Source organism: Emydura macquarii, unplaced genomic scaffold (assembly GCF_026122565.2).
Source record: "Emydura macquarii macquarii isolate MOO-44397 ecotype Brisbane River unplaced genomic scaffold, CSIRO-AGI_Emac_v2 contig_2676, whole genome shotgun sequence".
Lineage (NCBI taxonomy): Eukaryota > Metazoa > Chordata > Testudines > Chelidae > Emydura > Emydura macquarii.
Genome location: NW_027132813.1, coordinates 40,888,083 through 40,906,437, shown reverse-complemented (window position 1 = coordinate 40,906,437; position 18,355 = coordinate 40,888,083). Strand labels below are relative to the sequence as shown.

At 40.3% G+C, this 18,355-nt stretch overlaps 1 protein-coding gene across 3 annotated transcripts; it reads left to right on the top strand.

The window, feature by feature from the left end:
* The first annotated feature begins 54 nt into the window (after positions 1–54).
* Positions 55–16,699, top strand: DNAAF10 (dynein axonemal assembly factor 10). 3 transcript variants are annotated; one of them, XM_067565271.1, is made up of 8 exons: positions 55–362; positions 4,456–4,556; positions 6,239–6,369; positions 8,039–8,140; positions 12,298–12,413; positions 12,944–13,078; positions 14,688–14,785; positions 15,912–16,699. In XM_067565271.1, the coding sequence occupies exons 1-8, from the start codon at positions 171–173 to the stop codon at positions 16,114–16,116; spliced, it is 1,080 nt and encodes a 359-aa protein (XP_067421372.1). In that variant the 5' UTR covers positions 55–170; the 3' UTR covers positions 16,117–16,699. The 3 variants fall into 3 exon arrangements, with proteins under 3 accessions (XP_067421372.1, XP_067421375.1, XP_067421374.1); XM_067565274.1 differs by lacking the exon at positions 55–362 and adding an exon at positions 3,348–3,370; XM_067565273.1 differs by lacking the exon at positions 55–362 and adding an exon at positions 3,526–3,563.
* The last annotated feature ends 1,656 nt before the right edge of the window (positions 16,700–18,355 follow it).

Here is an 18,355-nt window from a genome sequence, read left to right as displayed (position 1 = left end):
CGCCCCTCCTCTCGGGGACCTCCCCTCCAGTGCCGGCGCCTGAAGCAGGAGCAGGAGGGCGGGCTAGACCCGGATGTTACCGTTGGGCGCTGCGCCGCCCCTGGCCGCACGTGTGCACGACTGATCGCCAGAGGCCGCGGCGGCGGGCGGTGCGGGGGCGGGCGCGCAGCATGTCGGGCGCGGGGCTGCTGGAGAAGCCCCAGGTGATCGCGCACGTGCAGCAGTCGCTCAACTACACCGTGTTCGAGTGCAAGTGGGTGCCGTGCAGCGCGCGCCTCCTCTGCCTCGGCAGCGTCCCGCGCGGCGCCGGCGTCATCCAGCTCTACGAGCTGCAGAGCGGCCGCCTCAGCCTGCTGCGCGAGGTGAGCGACCCCGCCTCGCGCCGCCGACCCCCCCTCGCCTGCCCTGGGCGCTGCCCACAGTAACCGCTGCGCGTGTGTGCCATGCCCCGCCCCCCGTGCGCGCGTCTCTCTGCTGGTCTCAGCCCATGGCTGTTATCGGACCCGGTGTCTTTCTCCCCCTTCCCCCCCCCACCAACTGCCCTGTGTTACTGTGTGACGGGGCCAGGCCGCGGCCCAGTCCCCGTCCCGTCGCTCCGGTGCACCCAGCTCCCTGCGGGCTGGTTGCTATAGCAACGCGGGGGCCCGCGCCGGGCCTGCCTGGAGTCCGCAGGGGAGCCCAAGCCTGCCCCGGCCCCCCCCCCCCCCCCCCCCCCCGAGTGGGCTTGGCAACGGAACGGACAGGTCAGCCGGCCTGGCCCATGGCAGGGTGGGGTGGGAAGCACAAAACTACCTCCTTCCTTTTTAAACACGGCCCCACCGTGGTGAAGATGCTGGGAGCCGCTGGGTTGTAGGCTGTAAATATGACCCCTGGAGAGCTGCAGAGAAGGGTCCCATTTTCCTGCCAGTTAAAGATGGAAAAGCTCTGGTAAGACAATCAGTCCTTCAGCAGGGTACGTGAACCCTGGGCAGGGGCATTGCACTTCATATGCTACATTTTAATGGCACCTTTTGTCTCCTGTGATCCCAAAGTCATCTGGTAAAACATGTAGCAGTGACATGCAGGCACCACTGGATGCTTCCAAATGGGGACGGGGGAGGAGGGAGACTATTGCCAAGGTAAAGAATGTAAACAACAATCTTTCTGGCCACCAGAAAGAAGCAAAAAAGAGCATCACTGAAAGAAACTTTGAAGGGAATGTTTAAAATGCGTCTGTTTCAGTGACAGGTCTTCTTACATTGACCTTTCCTAGAAATTGGCTAGCTTCATTTCTCACTTTGTGTTGCTTGTACAACAGCATGCAGACCATATGGTGGGAGAGTGCAAAGAGAGGGTGAAGGAATGGTTCCACTTTAAGCTCTTTTTTAAAAAGTTTAAAATTTTCCTTTAAACAGCTTCAATGGCATTTTAACATCCTAGTTAGTTAATATAAAATTCTTTTCTCCCTTCCCCCCTTCCCCCCATTAAAAGTAATACATTAGAAATGTAAAAGGAACATTTTAATTTTTTTCTTTATCTTTTAAAAGATTGGTCTGACTTCTTACTGTTCAACTCAGGATGGCAGAAATCTTCTAACATTTTTTTCCTGAGTTGAGGCTGAATGTGGTGTGGTTTTTTTCCTTCTGTAATTAGAATAGTACCTTCTTGTTTCATTTGGGGATCTGAAGGCTTTTAGTAGGCACCTTGCAGTAGTGCTGGCTGCTAATTTGTTTCCTGAAATCAGTTCAAATAGCATTTTTTGATGTATGTAGATATGAATGTGTTATCTAGTACACTGTTCCTAATCGTGTTTGTTTGATTTCACATCTTTTTTACAAATCAGACTGTACCTCATTTGAATTTTAGAACAGAATGTGCTGCATGTATTTCCACCTCAGTCATGTCACCGCCTCCATACAAGAAAAAAAAAATCCATACGCCTCTTTTATCCCCAAACTAAAACATGTATCTTCCAGCCCAATATCCTTGACCTAACATGCTTCTCACTAAATCACTGAGGTTCCTCTAACTGGCAACTTTTCTGTCCATCACTTTTGGGAGGGAAGCGGGGAATTCCACCTCCCATCTAAATGAATTTCTGTCCATTATTATCTCACACATGCACATAGCTAGCCTGAAGATTTTGGGGATGTTATTGGGATACGCCCAAATTTAACTGCTTCCTTGTTAAAAGGGATTGGGGTGGCTGAGTGTATTTAGGTCTCAACAGACTCTTGTTGTGTAGATGGAACATAGTGCTCACATTATTATTTGGGGGGTTAAAGCTCCAGCTCATGGATTCATGTGATTGTGAGAATCTCCTATTTAATTTAAAATCAAAAGTTCTTAGCTCTCCTGGCTGTGGAGAAAATTTGAAAATGTGAACCCTGAAGGCTTAGGACCCAGAGGACAAATAAATAGAACTTCCATTTTTTTTAAATCTCATCGTTTTGGGAGTCTGATTCATGATTTTTGATGTTCCATTCAGTTTTAATAATCTTTTTGCATCAGTTTATTAGTTAGACTTGAAAACGATGTCTTTTCAAGTAAAATTCTCAAAACGGACTGTTTGTTTTAAATGAATGCTGAAATTCTCCTCCATGAGGTCCAGCACTTGGGCATATAACTAAGGACTTGCTGTCACTGTGCCTCAGTGGGTCACAACTGAGGACACCAGATTCAGACGACTGAGAATTGGGGCAGTCCTATCCCAGGTCACGGTGGATGATTATTCTTCCGTAAGCTATACCAAGCAAGTAACCTTCTGTCTCATCGCACTCACAAGAACTCAGAAAAGCATTCTCCTTAGGTATCCCAGCCCTTGTTTCACACCCCAGACACTAGACTTTGTGACGAGTGGTTCTTTAAAACCAATTTAATCAAATATAGGTTTCTTCTGATCCCAAGAGATCAGCCACACAATGAGGCCAGTATATAACTCAAATCTGACCCAATGATCACACTGCCTACAATCTTTAGTATCTAATAGCTAAAGGTTTATAGTTAAAATGGTCAAAGAATCAAATACATACAATCATTGCAAAGTTCTTGGATCAGGTTTATAGAAGTAGTGAAATAAACTGCTAATTTGCAAAGTCTCTGGAAATTACCCAAACATCTTGAGGGTCATCAGTCCTTGTTTAGAGCTTCTTTGTTAGGAATGCAGTCCAAAGAAATGAAACCGGAAATGAAGACGAAATGGAGATGTTTCCAGGGCTTTATATGAATACCTTCTTCCATGAGGATGGATGCTTTCAATCTCAGTTTATGGAAAATTACAAACCCAAGATGGAGTGCAGCCAGGCTCACATACCCTTTCATGCTTTGATGAGTCATAGGAGTAGCCCATTGCCCATATTCTGGCCAAAATGTCAACAGGAAGGCCCATCAGGTGAGGCTGGCTTCTTCTATGGTTTATTGTGAGAGCTAAGTGTCCTTTAATGGACCATTAACTTGCATAGTCCATTCAAGATGTGCTGTCTGGCTTCAATGCAGATTTTACCTGGTGGGTGTTACTCAGGAATACAGCATATATGTAGGATGCCAGTACATAGTCAATATCTATAACTTCAGATACAAAAATGGTATGTTATATGCATATAAACTCATATTCAGCAGATCATAAAGTTTCCATTGACACCTTATGTCATACTTTGTACAAGATCCGTTGCAATTATAGAACAGTGATAGCAACAATGTTATGCATGGTCACATTTTAATCCTACAACATCACAGTTGCATGCACCCTTGTCACATTATGAGTGATTGTAGGTATTCAGTCAGGAGCTACATGCGTAAAGAGTGTATGCAACATCATTGATAACAATTGTACAAGGTTTCGTCAATTTTAGGTAGCAGGTAGCTTTTTTAGGTTCACAGACTACTACATGAAGCAGCAGTTTTTTAAATTAAAGTAACCTTTGAGGCTTTACTAATCTGCAGTAACAACAATAGAGCTTCAGTTGTATAAAGAGAATTTAAGATATACAGGGACGGTAGTACAGGAACGTTCTCCATTTATAAGGTTCTGTAGGGATGCAACATAAAAGGCACATAAACAGTGTTGCTCCAGACTAATAGAAAGAATGTCTTAATTATCTCTTATGTTCATGCTAGCAGATCTCTGAGAAGAGAGAAAATTCCCTCTTCTTTATATTTGCAAATCAGTAGAGACAACAGCCTTTGTGTATCATTAGTTAGATAGGTAGAGAGAAGGAAAATGAGTGATTGTTTTTCTTAAAAGCTCATTACAATGAAATCCATTTTACTTTGCAGTGGTATGACATTTTAAAATCATAGAATAAGCTAAAATGTGGTATACCTTTACTACAGAATATTTCATTTGCATTTCATATTGAATATCTTATTGAAAGTTCACTGAAGCCTACTACTAGTCTGATTTCCAAACAGCTGCTTATCCATTGTGTGGTTTTGTTGAGATTTTTAATATGCTGACAAAGAATTTACCCTTTTTAGATTGAAAAGGCCAAGCCTATTAAATGTGGAACTTTTGGTGCTACATCTCTACAGCAAAGATATCTAGCTACTGGAGACTTTGGTGGAAATCTTAATATATGGTAAGAATACTAGGACATCTCAAGAAATCCCTTACTGTACATGATATACTTGAACTCACATTTATGTCCTACTTTATTTTCTCTATTTGTGTGTATTGTTATCTTTATTATAGTCGTGCCTACGGGTGGACCCCAGTCATGGATCAGATCTCCTTGAGTGCTAGCCATTGCACATACACTCAAACAGAGACAGTTCCTTCTTGAAGTGTTTATGTCCTAAGTAAAACTATTAAACAAATTAAGACAAAATAAAAAATTGTTGATTCATTTAAATCGTCTGTCTCCAGATAGCAGCAATCTGTTACTATTCCAAAAGGTTCCTCATGTGGAAAAAAAGCTTTTGAGTAAAAAATAACATCCATATGTGTTCTGGCAGTTTCTAACATGAAGTTTATTTTTAACATTCAATTTACAGTTTAGATTATCAACATTTTTTCCTTAATGTTTTGGATATTGTCATCAACATATTCAGATTAATAAAAATAGATAATTTTTGAACATATAAAAGGCAATCTTTACAGACTTTCAAAATAGATATTATTTATCTGATACAATTTATTAGCATTCTACCAAGAGACTAGTGACAGATTCCATTTCACTGAATATTAGGAATGGTGCTGATAGTGAGTGACTGTTAGTTTGCATGGTGGCTCTTTAAGTGACAAGGAATTGATGAAAAACTAAGCAGAATTGAAAAATAAGAACCTGGGGGGATTCCAAACAGAAGAGTATCAATAAATAAAGCACAAAGATGGACTTTCCTTTAAAGATGAAGAGCTGCAGGCATAGAATTGGTTAAGATGGATCAAAAGGGTCATCTTAACTTTATTTTCAGTGGGGATTTAACTACAAAATTTTGACCCTCAGTCCACCCTATTAAACCATGTTAAAAGTTTGGGAATGTGAAGATTCTGATTTTTTTAGTGTTGCCCTAGACTAAAATACTATGCTAAAATTTTGATACCAAATATATATCTGAGTAATACAATGTCATGCAATTTATAGGACAGTGAGTTTATTCTTAAAAAAATTAATTGAACAGTATATTTACTGCATAGCAGATATCCTCAATAACGTGTTATGTGACTCTTCCTGTTTGTGGGTGGATCAAAATCTGTATGCACTGTTCCCTGTTAACTTGTATTGTTGTAAGCTTCCAGATGTTTTTTCATAAATTACATTCAGTACCTAGATGTAATAGTCTCTCAAAGAAATTTCTGCTTCACAGAATTTAGCCAGCTTTAGTTGCATTCCGATTCCTAATTTTTTTCTCATTCAAACCAGTGATTCATAATGGAGGCCCTGTGCCGGACTGACTGAGATTGGCTGATTTTAAATGATTGACCAGGTGGACATAGTCGCCAGGGCAGATTCATTTGCATGGGAATAATGAGTCAGATGACTATTAGACATCCATATATTTTTTCTGAGTTAATAGAGAAGTTCTGAACAGCCTGAAAAGTAAATGAAATCATACACATGAATGGGGAAACAGTTTCACTCTTTTCCATTTCAGACCTTTCTAGAAGAAAGCCTCATGGTTGTAACTTTACTGTTGGCGTTTTGTTCTCAGCTCAAGTTTGAGCCATCACGTTGCATTTGTAGCCCACGTACGGATACAGCAAAGTAGAGCATCATGGAACACATATACAATATGCTGTCTGTTCTTTTCTGTTGTCTAGGAACTTGGAAGCTCCAGAGATTCCAGTGTACTCTGTGAAGGGCCATAAAGAAATTATAAATAGCATAGATGGCGTAGGTGGCTTAGGGATTGGAGAAGGAGCACCAGAAATTGTGACTGGGAGCCGAGATGGTGAGTTAGCGTGCCTTAATGTTCTTTAACCTTTACCGAGAAAATACTATTTGCAAGATTTGATTGGAGTTTATGGGTCCAGTCTGCACTGATTTTACAATAAAACTTTAAAAGATGCCTAAACCTATTGTGAACTTGGTTGTAGCAAAACAAGATAAAATACAGTTTAGTCAGCTCATCTGGGGCCTGGAAGTAATTGGTTAGCAGTAGCTTACCCCATTGGGTATGTCCATTGCCTTAATTTACCTTCTTCCCCACCAATCAAAATGCCACATCATTGGTGCTTTTGAACTAACTCTCTCTTTGTGGGGTCTGGTTTATCAACATAAATAATAATTCAACTCAAAATAAGTCTTCTAGCCCTCTCTCCAAGACTTCACAGTCCTTTCAATTCCTCCTACACTCTTCTTGATCCAGGGTCTCCAGCCTGGCCTTTCTTATAGACCGTCCTATCTGACCCATCCTGTGCTCAGCAGGCTTAGCCTTCTACAGGTGTCTCTCTCTTTACTAACTGACTAAGCCATAGGTATCTCCTATACTGTAGCCATGTCAGATGACTGTCAACAGCAGCTTTCTTACTTTAGCTTGGCTTGTCCTTCCTACAAGTCGCAGAAGGCCACTTCTTAAAGGGGCCAAGCCTTAGAACAAAGCTGTCTGACTCAAGGACGGCCACAACTACCCTTAAAGGGGATAGATGCCCTGTTACACATTGTCATGCCTTTTTGTATTCATGTATAAGGTAGAATGTTTTAAAGCCAGTTACAACTTTTTTTAAGCAGCTGCTGATAGTTATTACGGAGGAAGCTTCTATATCTACAGGTGGCTCCTGCTATTTAGCCCTATGTCATAATGAAAATGGCCCAATGAGGACTGAACTTTTTGTTTTGAAATAGTCATGGTTTTGGAAGCCAATGCAATTAAATGTGAGGGTGGGAAGGAGAGGGCAGTTTACAGTTCTGAGTGTCAGTGGGAAAGCTGGTTTGCTCCTTAAAGTTTCATTGATTGCCAGAGTTATTGATTGGTCCAATCCATTACCACACCTTGGTGATTATTTCTCTTAGCCTAGTGAATTTGGCAATATGAAGGTTGATCTTTTCAGTTGTGGGAACCCTGGCTGCCATCTGATATGGTTACAAGTATATTGCAACCAGATCCATATATGCTGTTTGTTCTATTTTGAGTTCAACATGCGATAAGGTTTTCACAGTTCATTTAGAGGCTGTGGCCAAAAGAAAGACATGAACATAACAGAGAGTGGGAGGGAAAGAATATAAAGCAAGAAAAATACAAACTATGGCAAATGAGCTGCGGAGCAAATGAACACATCATTTCCATGGAATGATGATAGTGTTAGAAAGAAGAAAGTTAGAACTTAAAGCAGATTGCATACAATTCTGTTTAGCAATGTGAATCATACCATTCCTTAGCTGAAATTGTACGAAGACTGTCTATCAGTGAACTTTTTAAAGTATTGATACAAACCTTTTTCCTCATTTCTGCTCTATTTTTTCTTTCCGTAAATGCAGTCTGCTTTGGTAGAGATAAAAAACATACAAATGTTTGGAATGACTTTCCTAAAGCAAATTGAAGAGCCTAGGCTTGCATTGGGAGAACGCATAGCATGCTACTATGTCAGTAATCTAAAATCCAGTGTAATTATTTATTACAGGAACCGTGAAAGTATGGGACCCAAGACAAAAAGATACTCCTGTAGCTAATATGGAACCAGTGCAAGGCGAGAGCAAGAGAGACTGCTGGACGGTAGCATTTGGTAAATTGATGAGCTTTTCAGTCTGTAACTCCCAAGTAATAATATCCATCCATCCAGTCTGCCCTGGAAGCAGGGAGGTGACAATCAAAACAAACAAATCATGACTATTTTTGTTAAACTTTCTGAGGGAGGAAATATGGTAATATCCAAATTAAACTACTTTCTGTACTTTTTAACCCATGCCATTCTTGCACTGCCTTTTCATTATGGCAAATGGCCAATTACTACTTTTCCTTTCTCTCAGATGGCTCTTCTGTGTTCAGCTCTTTGTGGGAAGCAAACTGGGCTTTACACTAAAGGCATATAATGCATCTTTCCCTTTTAATTGTGCATTTTCATTCAGAAATAGTCTGATCCTTTTGCCTTTCCTGATGTGAATAATCTTTACACATGCAATAGTCCTATTGACTTCAATGGGATAACTCACATGAGTAAAGATTATGTAAGTACCTTAGTAGCTCATACAGTAATTAAGTTTTGTATAGAGATCTCCATTGCAGATGCTGCTTCTCACTGCTGTAGTGTCCCATTAGCTTTTGCTTAGTATGTAGCTTAGTTATTCCTTGTCTTTTTGCAAAAACTTTCCCACAACCTCTAAAGACAAGTCTTGATACATACTCTGAAAGCAGTCAGGTTTGTCTTTCTGTAAGTCAGTCCACAGAAAATGGCCTCCTTTGACTTTGGAAAGATTAATCCTGGGATTTATAGCTGCATTGTCCAATAAGAATTTGGTTGACTCAGTGGATTGAGAGCCAGTCTCTGATGTAGCATAGTTCCAATTTAAGTGCCTTAAATAATGAGCAAAGTCTTGAACTTGAAGCTAATGGAATCAAAGTATCAGTTTATGTTTTCAGCATTTTTCTTTCTAAAGAGACCAGTTGCTGTGTTCTGTACAAGCTGGTATTTTTGGGTTCCTCCATCATTAGCCCCAGATTCAGTGAGTTAAATTGATCAGCCTGGTGATAAATGCTTGGATTACTGCTGTAAAATCCGTAGTATAAGATGTAGTTTTGTGGCAAGATAGTGGAAGGTATTGCTTATTGCTGTTGCTATCTAAGTGTTCAGAGTTAATGATGACTCCACAAAAGGCTTGTCTATACTTCTAGTTTTGCAGCTGCACCTCTGTAGCGTTTAGTCAATATGCTACTTAACAGAAGGGAGAGCTTCTCCTTTTGGTGTAGGTACTCCACCTCCCCGAGAGGCGGTAGCTCTGTTAGCTATGCTAACGGGACAAGCCCTTCTATCAACATATTGCTGTCTATGCTGGAAGTTAGGTTGATATAACTGTGTCACTCAGTGGTGTGGATTTTCCACACTCCTGAGCAACATAATTATTTCGACATAAGTATGTAGTATAGACCAGCTGTGATGTTCCCCTCTGCAATCTGGACTGGTGTACTGCTGTCCCCCTCACTCTTGCAGCCCATCTCACTCTGCTCTGCTCTGCTATGTGAACCCCCTACTCCTGGGCAGTTCATGCACAGCCTCCTGCGATGCAAACTGCTCCCAACTCAGTGAGCCTGTGTGTCTGGCCAGCCACCCATGGAATTATGCAATAGAATGACCCCAGCAAAGACACCCAATCCAAATGCCCACTGAACACTGCAAGCTCATAATTAGTTGGTCAGTTTAACAAAGAAATGGATATGCACCAGCTTTGTCGCTGTGTGTCTCTAACACACCTTATTACCAAATGCACTGTTTTAGATAAAACAAACATACATTTATTAAGAACAGAAAGATTTTAAGTAATTGTAAGTCAGAGGAAAGCAGGTCAGATTTGATCAAAAGAAAATAAAAGGCAAATCTCATTCTAAATTAAGTATAACACTTTGAGCAACCTTACAGTCTTAGATGATTCTCACAACAGGCTGGCTGGTTTGCCTCCAACCAGGCTCTCCCCCTGTGATCGACACTTCAGTTGCTTGATGTTGTTTGTAGATTGGAGTGGAAGAGAGCTAGCAGCTAAAATGTCCCCATTTTTAACATGTTCCCTCGCCCTTACTCTGGGGCCTTTCAGGGTCAAGTGAAAAACAATATCCGTGCATGGTTTTCTCCACATCTTGAGATATTGTGGTTCGTTGTGGATTTGCTTGTTGATATCTGAACTGGTCCTTTGTTCTTGGAATGCTGAGCTGGGTTATTCTATACAAGTTTTAGTGAAGTATGAATGGCCCTCCAGCTCTATAGAGTTTTGCCTAGATCTGCCAGAAGCCATGACACACATGTGAGAAGATGACAAAGCAAAGCTTCATATCCATACACATGACACTGCAACAAACATACTACTATAACCATAATGTTCAGCACATCATGAGCATTCCAAAAACATCTTACATGACATACTTCGCATTAAACAGTACACAATTACACTATAAGGGTGAGCATTAATGATATACAGTCACACCATAAGGGTGCATATGGGGGTGCTGTGTGTCACTGTGACGAAGTGCAGGTATTTTGGGGGTTTCCTCTGAGTTCTGTGTGCGCGCTGCAGTTTTCCCATGTTACTCATGTTTTCTGGTGATGGGTCCGATGGCCAGATCCCTTTGTCCTCCTGAGTTAGCCAGCTGGAACAGGTTGTGGCAGGTGAATATCAGGAGGAGTGGCCACCTTGCCTGGGAAGGAGACAAAGGACTGGGGAGGGGCTAGGGGACAGATCTGGGGGTAGCTGGTGGGGAAGAGGCCAGTCCCCTGTGAGGGGCCAGCAGGGAGGGAGCCCCAAGAACGGGGGTCTCCAGGTGGTCGCTGCTGTAACTTCTAATTAAGTTGCTAGCAAAGTCCTTCTAGGCTGTAATCCTGAGAACTAATAAACCCTTCTGACTTCCATGCTGGTTATGAATCGCTTCTGACTGCGGAGGCGGAGTGCATGGCCCCTTAGTGGGAGTAGGGCTCCCCAGAGTCCCAGCAAAGGGGGCTCATAAGGGCAGCTTGGGCGGAGCCAAGGTGCTGAACCCTCCGAGGCCAAATGTAGGAGACGGCTGCACTGGTGTGTGGAGACCCAGGGTGGCAGACTCCGATACACTAGAGTCTTGTCTGGCTATGTCGAGAGGTGTCTAGAGCATGATTCCTGGGGGACTCCTTCACAATCACACCAGGGCTAAGACCCAGAGACAGTGTACTACCTTGACAAATGATGTTCAGAGCCTTCACTAGCGTCTTATTGTTTCCCTTTCCCTTGAGCATTGCTTAACTCTTGCCTGAGTTCAGTCTGAGCCATCTGCTCTTCGCCCTGCTGCTAGTTTCTTTTAGACAGTGATGCATATGTGATATCAACTGAGGAGTTACGGAGCTGGGTGTCATCAATATATTTTTGGCAACAGCTCCTGTATCTCTCAGATCGTTTCCAAGAGGTCGCCTACAGATACTGAAGATAAGGAAGACAGTTTTGATCTCTGTGGAACTCCACATGTGCGTGCTTTTAGAGATAAGCAGCTTTCTGTCATTATCCCTTGGGTCCTGTTTGAGAAGAGTGATTCATTATAGTGTTTCACCACCCCCTACAGCTAGGTCTTGTAAGCAGGTCAGCAGTGCTCTGTGACGGAATGTGTTGAAGACTGCGGGGAGAAGGTCTACTAAAGCTGTCTCTGTGCCATGCTGTAAAGCACAGCCTGTGAATGTTTCAGAATATAGTCAGATACCTCATGCTTTTGGATTAGCTATGTGAGTAGGAGTATCAGGATCAAGCACATAATGTGTTGTTTAGAGAATGTTGTATTTTTAAATTGTAGGACTTAAATATATTAGAATATTTTTCTGAAAATTCATCCTATAGAAGCAGCGAAAAGTTGTCTAGTTTTCCAGGCACCAAAGTTTAATTGAATTGACGTGCATAAATTGGTTATTAGACCCAGGAACACCTCAGTAAGCAGACACAACCATTTCTGGAGGGGACACATATACGAGTGAGGTCGTGTGTGCAATTTAGGCAGGAATCAGGAGGATGAGCAGTTTGATCATTTTGTTTTAAAGGGTAGAATTAGCTATTTTGAAGACTATTTAAGAACCAGATCCTTCACCTAAAACATTAATTACAACATTCCAGCTACTGATTTTCTGGCATAAATGCAGGTTAAAATAGCAGACTTCAGTTCATGACTGTTCTATAATGTGATGGGGATAATTTTGTATACATCTAAATAGTTGTCTATTTCCAGGTAATGCCTACAATCAAGAGGAGCGTGTTGTGTGTGCTGGTTATGACAATGGTGACATTAAATTATTTGACCTAAAAAACATGTCATTGCGATGGGAGACCAACATTAAGAATGGGGTAATGTGTCATAAAGGCATGTTTTAATTTAAATTTGTAATGTGGAAGAATTAAAGGTACACTCTGTGTGTTTGAAACCTACTCAGAGTCTCACTAAGATTAAATCTATGGAGGAATTTTTCTTCCTTGGGCCAAGAAATCCTAGTTCATGGGTTCTTAGGTTGGGGATTATTCTTTTCTTTATGGCTAGATGGACATGGTCCTGAAACATTTTTCTTTTGTAACTTGGGCTCACAGTATAGAAGAGGTTGAGAACCATTGTCCTATTTTGTTTGTTTTCAGAGTATGCTGCAAGTCCTATCAGTTTATTCAGGTATTTTGATAGCATGCTGTTTGTGTGGGTTCAGGTTTTTTTTGTTTTTTTTTTAGATGATCTTATTGAATCTGGTTATGTCTTAAGTAAGTTGCATTCTTATTACCATTATAAATGTACCTAGAGATTGATTGACCCATATTTTACAGATCTAAAATAAACGTTTCTTCGGTGATAAGCTGAATTTCAGAGTGAATGTGTGTGTTTTATATTTCAGGTTTGCAGTGTGGAGTTTGACAGGAAAGATATAAATATGAATAAATTAGTGGCCACATCGCTCGAAGGAAAGTTTCATGTTTTTGATATGAGAACTCAGCATCCAACCAAAGGTTTTGCTTCCATTTCAGAGAAGGTATGGTGTAAAGGAAGGCTGTTCTTGTTAGGGAAAAATTTCATACGTACTCTTCCAAAGCTACTCTGGAAACATTGCAAACTTAAAGTTATTATATATAAGATGTGAGGAGGAGCAGACTGAGTATTCATTGGCAGTCATGTGATGTAATGACCTCCCCGATCGTCCACTGACTTAAGTGGATTTGTGAGTGCTCAGTACCTGTTAGCATTTGACCCTAACTTCACACAACATGAATCAATTATATGAAATGTAACATACATCACTTCAAGGTGTGGAAAGGGGGGCAGGCTGCCTGCCTGTTCTGTACACTGCTCTGTGGGAGACTCAGGCTCAGCTTCTGCTCCTGATCTACTCCTTGAGGAGGAAGGAGTGTTGTTATTCAGCAGAGTTTCCTTTTGTCCATTTAAGGCCAGGGTTTTTTGGGTAGACTTGGCCAGAAGGATGTTCACAACATGAGACATTGAGGAGGATGTAAAAGCAGAGAGACAAGATATGTGGAGGATGTCCACTGCTTGTGGGCCAGGGAGCAAATTTGTGAATATTGTAAGCAGATGTGTACCCTGGAAAGTTAATGTAAAAGTGATTGCAATCTAAAATGGTGGGACTTGTTGGAAAAGTAGATTTGAATCTTAATTATATCTCAAGATAAAATGAGTTATTCTGAGCGTGGTGCAATAGTGTTTATCTGTGGGCCCTTGGTGGCTCTCAGAATGAAACTGTCTAAGAACCAAGCAATTTGTGACTGGAAATATAGGGAGTGGAAGCAGGTCCAGGGAGAAGATCTTCTATACAGTGGTCTACAGAATGCAAACAATAGAAAATCCTTGTCCTTGTGGCGTCTCCCATCCTGCCCTCAATATCTCTTACCCACCATGTTATTTGGTGAAAATCCTGAATGAGTAAAAGTCTGACAATGAGTAAAATTCATTGGCAAAAGCTATGCATATTAATAATAAAATTGCTCATGTGACTGCTATAAATAAGAAAAAGGTCAATGTCAATATATTATTTTTAATTTGCTTGTTTTTGACATCATCAAAGCTTGTAATAGATTAAATGCATTAACGAGAGTACTGAGTTGGACTTTAACACTTCAAAATATTAACTGAGTTGGTGTGAGTTGGTGTTCATGGTAATCAAAACAAAAATCCTATCATAATTTGTGTTATATTAAACAATTCCTTTTGGGACACATGCAGAAACTTGCTTACTAGGTGAAATTTATAATTGAGGCCTTTTTTGGTTTGTTCTGCATCTTGCTATGTTTACATGATTTAAATTTGAATTTTATATTTACTCATTTTTGCATGGCTTTTGTAATGTGTTTCATAGCAAATTCTGGTAATTATTGAAAAGAGTCAGAGGTAGCATTAATAATTATCATTATAATGACTATCTCATACCTGCTTATGGTCTTGCAAACACATATGCACATGCTTAACTTTACTCACATTGTTAATCATGCTGAAGGTGAATTCTCCTGTGAAGGCAACTACTAATGTGCTTAAAGTTACTGTAATCACTCACAGATATACTTATCAGGGCATAAGTCCTTACTTATGAGACTAATCTGTAACTAATTTTTGTCTAACTTGGTATTTATTAGGCTCACAAATCTACCATGTGGCAAGTTCGGCACCTGCCACAGAACAGGGATATCTTTATGACTAGTGGAGGAGCTGGGAGCCTTCATCTCTGGAAATAGTAAGTGTTCACTATCCACTCTAAATGAGGTGAAAAAATAACAATACTATCATGTATTGTAAAAAGTCTTCCTAAAAATGTGTATGGGTCCCACTTTCAAATCAAAGATGTATTGAGTTCCTTAAGTTACAAACAATAGGTTATTTCTCACACTATGGCAGGACTTGATAATAGAGGCTGGAAAAGTCCCTACTGTAACATAATTGGCACTGTGGGTTTACAACAATGATGAATTTAGCCCTTGATCTTTAACCTAATATAAACCTCATAATACTTAGCATTTTATGTATTCGAAGTTCTGTGCAAACATAAGTTTGTCACCATAGCAACTCCATGAAGTAGGTTAATATTATCCTTATAGTTATATGGAAAGCAGAGACACACAAGTTAAGCTGCTTGCCCAAAGCTAAAAACTAAACAGCTAGCAAGTAACAAAGGGGATGTTACAATTTGGGTGCTCATGTCTCACTACTTCATGTTCAGTCCACTAGCCAATGCTTTTTACATTTAGAATCTAATCCTGAGAGTCAAGGGGAGTTCATTGAGGATCCCCAGTCAGATCCTCTGTCCAGAGTGAGATGGATCCAGAGGACTGTACTTTGGATGTATATTCCCTACATGGCACAGAGCACTGTTTTGTGTTAACACTTTTCATGGTAGCACAGAGTGGGCAGAGGCAACAGATCCTCCAGTTTCATCCCCTGGCCACCCTCTCTTACTCCTGTGGGTGGCATATGTAAGCACCAATGGAGACTACTTCAGATGGAGTGACTCCATAGCCTGGAAGTGAGAGATGCCTGGCTTGGTTACTGGGGCTTGGATGTTGAGGTCTAAATTCATTCCTTAACACAGGGTTCAAATGGTGCAGAAGGCCTTATATGGATTTCCTGAACAGGGGTGAATTTCATCCCATTGTAGCATTTTATCCTGTATTCACATAAATTGACTTACCTGGATTAACTGTGATTCAGTATTTTTAGCACAGATATTTTCAGTCTCTCAAGGAAACAGAAGTCACCTTCTAATTGGACTTGTGAAAAACAAATAAATGATATTTCATGTGGTGTTTGTCTGTGATACATATAAATCAGGCTTTTTTTGGTTCTTGTTTTTTTCTTATTTGCAGTGAGTACCCTGCTCAGCGTTCAAAGGATTCTGAAGGAGTTCAGATGGGGGTTGCAGGTTCAGTCAGTCTCTTACAGAATGTGACTTTGTCAACACAGCCCATTTCTAGCCTTGATTGGAGCCCTGACAAAAGGGGTCTATGTGTCTGCAGTGCTTTTGACCAAACTCTGAGGGTATTGATTGTTACAAAGCTCAACAAAGTTTGACAGAAAAACTGATTTTCAGGGGGAAAGGGACATAGTCTGAGGTGTGTATAGAAGAGAAACTTTCTTATTTACAGCTTGAATGTCTCCCTTAGCAAAGCTGGTTTAAAGAATTAAAAAAACAGATCTTTCTATTGAAAGTTCAGATACATTGAGTTACAGTTGTATGACTACATGCTATGTTGCTGTGACTTGGAAAAAGTTGCCTACGCATAAACTTTTTACCTTCTAGAAATGTAAATTTATCTTTAAAATAAATATGCCTTCTGTTTAGTGTGTTTAAAATACTTGCAAGTTCAGAAGTTATTTTAAACTGTATTTTCTCAATGTAATTGCTTTTTTTTCTTCAGTATCACTAATCTGTTCACTCTTTCAGTACATTTAAACACTTATTTAAAAACTGAGGAATATTCAGATTTCAAATACTTGTTTAATGAAGGACTCTTTTCTTGGAGAGGGTATTCTAATTAAGTTGTTCAGCAAAATTAGCAGTTTTTGTTATGGATCATTTTATGTTTCTCTGTTCATTCTTAATATAATCAATTTGTTACACAGTATCCTATGAATAAAAATGTTTAGTGTGTTATTGTAATGTGAAATATATTACACAAGAAACAGAGATGTGGGGGAGGAATACATTTAATTAGGTTTGCAAAACTGGTTTTGCTGCAGAATGATGGGTTTCTGCCTGGTTTCTTCATTTTTGTTGTTTCCACCTTGAAAAGCTTTGTTCAGCAGCCAAAATAGTGAGGTTTTTTAAATTAAATTTGCCATAATATCCATAAAATCAATTTTTAAAAAAGAAAAGGGCCACCATCAAATAGAAATCTATTCAAAATCAAAAAAAAAAAATTAAGTCTTTTCAGGTACTGTGTCTTGTCTGAGTTTCTCTGCTAATTTTTCCTTATTTTTGTTTTTCTCCCCTTTTGTTGTCTGAAAGAGCCTCACAAAATACTAGGTGAAACTGACTATATAGGGGAAACAGTGAAACATGAATATACGCAATGCAGGCAAATTCACACAGTGAAAAAACTGGGGATAAGACCACATTATGTATATATGTGCATGTATAGTAATGTTTTAGATGTTACTAATTACAGCAAGTACAACAGTTTCACAGAAGTGGGAGGTGGTGTCCTTTTTAACCTAAACTTCCAAAAAACAAGATGTTTTGTCAGTGAGCTGCTTCCTATCTTCCCATTACTTGGAAATATGAAGCTGTAATAAATTTCACCCACTTGTGATTCCATGTAAGCTTGCACTTCTAGTGGATCCCAAAGATCACAGCATACTACAGAAGATGGATTTATGTCAGTGTAATTTCTTCTGTAAGATCTAAGGTTCCAATTTACTGTAAAATAAAACAGTGGTCTGATGACATTTACATTTGAAAATTGTCCATATAGAAGTTACAGGTGGAGCTGGTAGCGTCAATTTGTTTTAGAAAGTTTCAAGTAAAACCATTCAGCCATTTCTGAGAAAGAGATTAGAGGAAAAAAAACATTTTTGCTCATGTTAAAAATATATATATATTCTTATAACTCTTCTGCTGAGAAGCTCAAATACCTCCTTGCTTTGGAGCAGGGATTTGAACTTTGGCAAGGAGGTTGCACTGGTGTCAGGCATGTGCCTTTTGCCATACTGAGTAGGACTTTCCCTGTATTTGTACCTTTCCCCATTGTGACTGCTTCCTCCTCTTCCATGATGCCTGGGTGCCAGCAGGGGGGTATTAAAAACACAGGAGAGAGTCTCCCTGCCCTCGGTTCCTGTGCTTGGTGCCAGAGAAGTCCCTGCCTGTGTAATCTTAAGTCAGACCCCTTGTGTATATGCGTAATGAGACAGTCTTTAATCACATGATCACACAGTATTATTTCCACAGGACCCCAAACTTATTCAGTGCATAAGACGGATGGTGCTTTGGAAATGAGTCAGGATTGTGCAATGAATGATACTGTTTTCTGTAGGACCCCAGCCTCATTTGTTGCAGAAGTGGGAAGGTGTATAGTGAATGAGGCAGGGGACTATGTGAAGAGAAGGGATGGTCTTTTTTTTTTTTATTTTAAGGCAGTTGAATGCCCTGCTGGAGAAATGGATTCTATACATGCCTCTGCCACAGAGTTCCTATGTGATACTGGACAAGTCATTTAAACCAAATGTTTCATAGTTTCAAATTTCACAGCCATTAATTGTGTTTTCCTCATTTTTGAGTACCCAACATGAGACACCTGAGGTCAGATTGGGA